The sequence below is a fragment of the Manihot esculenta genome, chromosome 16, assembly GCF_001659605.2.
Source record: "Manihot esculenta cultivar AM560-2 chromosome 16, M.esculenta_v8, whole genome shotgun sequence".
In the NCBI taxonomy this organism is placed as follows: domain Eukaryota; kingdom Viridiplantae; phylum Streptophyta; class Magnoliopsida; order Malpighiales; family Euphorbiaceae; genus Manihot; species Manihot esculenta.
In genome coordinates this window covers 24,801,016-24,804,004 of record NC_035176.2, presented here as the reverse complement: position 1 = coordinate 24,804,004, position 2,989 = coordinate 24,801,016, and the positions used below count along the sequence as shown (strand labels likewise).

General features: G+C 34.9%; 1 protein-coding gene across 1 annotated transcript; it reads left to right on the top strand.

The window, feature by feature from the left end:
* Window positions 1-740: 740 nt before the first annotated feature.
* Window positions 741-2,551, top strand: LOC110603560 (berberine bridge enzyme-like 17). The gene has a single exon (XM_021741318.2). The coding sequence runs from the start codon at window positions 812-814 to the stop codon at window positions 2,393-2,395; it is 1,584 nt and encodes a 527-aa protein (XP_021597010.1). The 5' UTR covers window positions 741-811; the 3' UTR covers window positions 2,396-2,551.
* Window positions 2,552-2,989: the final 438 nt, after the last annotated feature.

Here is a 2,989-nt window from a genome sequence, read left to right as displayed (position 1 = left end):
AGTGTTTGGTGAGTCTCTCTCCTCCTATGACTACTGCTGCAATTATTATTATTATTATTATTATTATTATTATATTAATAATTTTTTTTTCTTTTCTTTGTGGCGTGCAATGCAAGTGCAAGTTCATAGATTTTGATTTTATTTAGCTAACATTAAAAGGTTTAAAATCTATTTTAACAAAAAATTAAAAATGAATTTATTTGACAATTGAGAGATGAGTTGGACTTTTATAATCCATAATTTAAGAATGAATTCATAAGAAACACTAAAATTTATATTAAATACAACCAATAAATTTTCTGCAATTTAATACAATTTATCAAATAATTGGTTGAAAATTCAGCATTGTCAAAGTCAAGTTTCTTAGAGAGATCAAAGTCTATTTATATACACTATAAAAAATAGCTTAATTATTGTGCTTTATTTAGCTTTTGTTTTCACTTTTCTGATACATTTTTTCCCTTAATTTTGTGAACAATAAAAAAAAACTTTGGAAAATTTTTACTGTATAATATTTTAAATTAAATTAAGTTTTTATGTACTCCCAATTAATAAAAAATGCATTCGCATCAAAATATATTAATAAATATACATATTTGACTTTAACATATACAGTGCAATGGAATTTTTATACAGTACACCCAATTAATAAATAAATTATAAATAAGCTAAAATTGTGATAAAACCCTATCGACCTGGTGCACATAAACCAGGCGCATGTACAAAATTTCGTGGTTTCCTTTCCTCCTTCTCTATAAATATTTCCATAAGAACAAATACTTCTCATCTGAAAAATACTTAATATAGAAATATGAAGGTTTCAATTTCTATAACACAGATAGTGCTCTCTGTACTTCTGCTGCTATGTTCAGCACCAACCTCTTACCCACTAGTTCTTGAAAACTTCTTGAAGTGTCTTCCAAATCATGTTCATGCATCCAATCCAATCTTTGGAGCCATCTACACGCCATCCAATTCCTCCTTCCAATCTGTTTTAGTAGCTTACATCAAGAATCGCAGATTTTTAACCTCTGATACCCCCAAACCACTGGCCATAATCGCTGCCTTGCATGAATCCCATGTCCAGGCAACTGTTATTTGTGCCAAGTTTCATAGCTTGCAGATCAGGATCAGGAGCGGTGGCCATGATTTCGAGGGTCTTTCTTATATATCCGACGTCCCATTTGTGATTCTTGACCTCTTCAATCTCCGGTCTATTGACATAGATATTGATGCTGAGACTGCATGGGTTCAATCTGGAGCAATTCTCGGAGAACTATACTATGCCATTGCGAAGAAAAGCAAAGTTCATGGTTTTCCAGCCGGAGTTTGCCCGTCGGTTGGTGTTGGCGGTCACTTTAGTGGAGGAGGGTACGGGAACATGATAAGGAAATATGGGCTTTCAGTAGATAATGTCATTGATGCAAAGCTAGTTGATTTCAACGGTAAAATCCTGAACAGAAAATCCATGGGGGAGGATTTGTTCTGGGCAATTAGAGGAGGTGGTGGAGCAAGCTTCGGAGTCATCCTCTCATGGAAGATCAAACTAGTTCGAGTCCCTGAAAAGGTGACCGTTTTCCTGGTGGACAGGACCTTGGCAGAAGGAGCAACTGAGATTGTTTATCAATGGCAAGTCACAAATAAATTAGATAAAGAACTTTTCATCAGAGCACAACCAGAAGTACATCGAAATGTTAAAGATGAGAAGACAGTAAGAGTCACATTCATAGGCCTCTTCTTGGGAAACACTGAGAAGCTTCTTAGCTTGCTGAAGAAGAGCATCCCTAAACTGGGTTTGAAGCAAGAAGATTGCAAAGAAGTGAGTTGGTTAGAATCTGCGATTTTTTGGAATATTCCACTTGGAACACCTCCTTCACCTTTGCTCAACAGGAGTATCCAACCAGATTTGTTCTTCAAAAGCAAATCAGATTACGTGAAAAAGATGTTCTCCAAGCAGGATTTGGAGAACATTTGGAAGCAGTTCCTGAAAACAGAAGGAATGATAATGCAATGGAACCCTTATGGAGGAAGAATGAAAGAGATTTCAGCTTCAGAAACTCCATTTCCTCACAGAGCAGGATATCTAATCAAGATTCATTATTTTACTCTCTGGTTTACAGAAGGAACAGAAGCGAAAGATCGTCATATAAGATTGGCAAGAGAAATGTATGATTCAATGGCTCCGTATGTGAGCAAAAACCCAAGAGAAGCATTTCTCAACTATAGAGATCTTGATATTGGAAGAAATCCAAGCAATGAGACCAACTTCCAGGAAGCTCAAGTCTACGGCAGCAAATATTTCAAGGGTAATTTTATAAGATTGGCAGCTGTGAAGAAAAGGTTCGATCCTGAAAATTTCTTCAAGAATGAACAGAGTATTCCTCCCCTTAACTAACAAAATTTCCATGGCGGCTTTGTATGTTTGTTTACAATAATTAAGGACCTGCCTGTTTGTAGTGTTTGTATTATACCATATAACCAGCCTCTGCTTACGTTTTAGAGAGTAGAAATTATCAAACACTAATAATATATGTGTTTGGTTTATTTTATATTTCAACTTATTTGGAAGATAGTATAAATATTTCTTTTTACCATAAAATATATATTATAGTAGGAAAATGTAAGTCACAGCCAATGTATACACTCTATCAATTAAATCATGCCATGTGTTGAAAATCGAATAATTACACAATTTAAAAATAATTACGAAAATAAATTAAGATACAGATTTAACGTGGTTCACCAATTTGGCTACATTCATGGCGGTTAGAATTTTCTTATTTATCTGTGAGTTTTATAACAGAACACACTAGGAAAATATTACATATTTATATGTCCAGAAAAAATATAAAAAGACAAAATAGCCCTAAAAAAATTCACCTCGGGAGCTCTGCCTCCAAACCCCACCTTCGGGTGGGGGGCGACCAACTCAGCACAGAGTTGGATCCGCGACAATGGAGCATAGTGTACAGTCCATACATATTAGTAG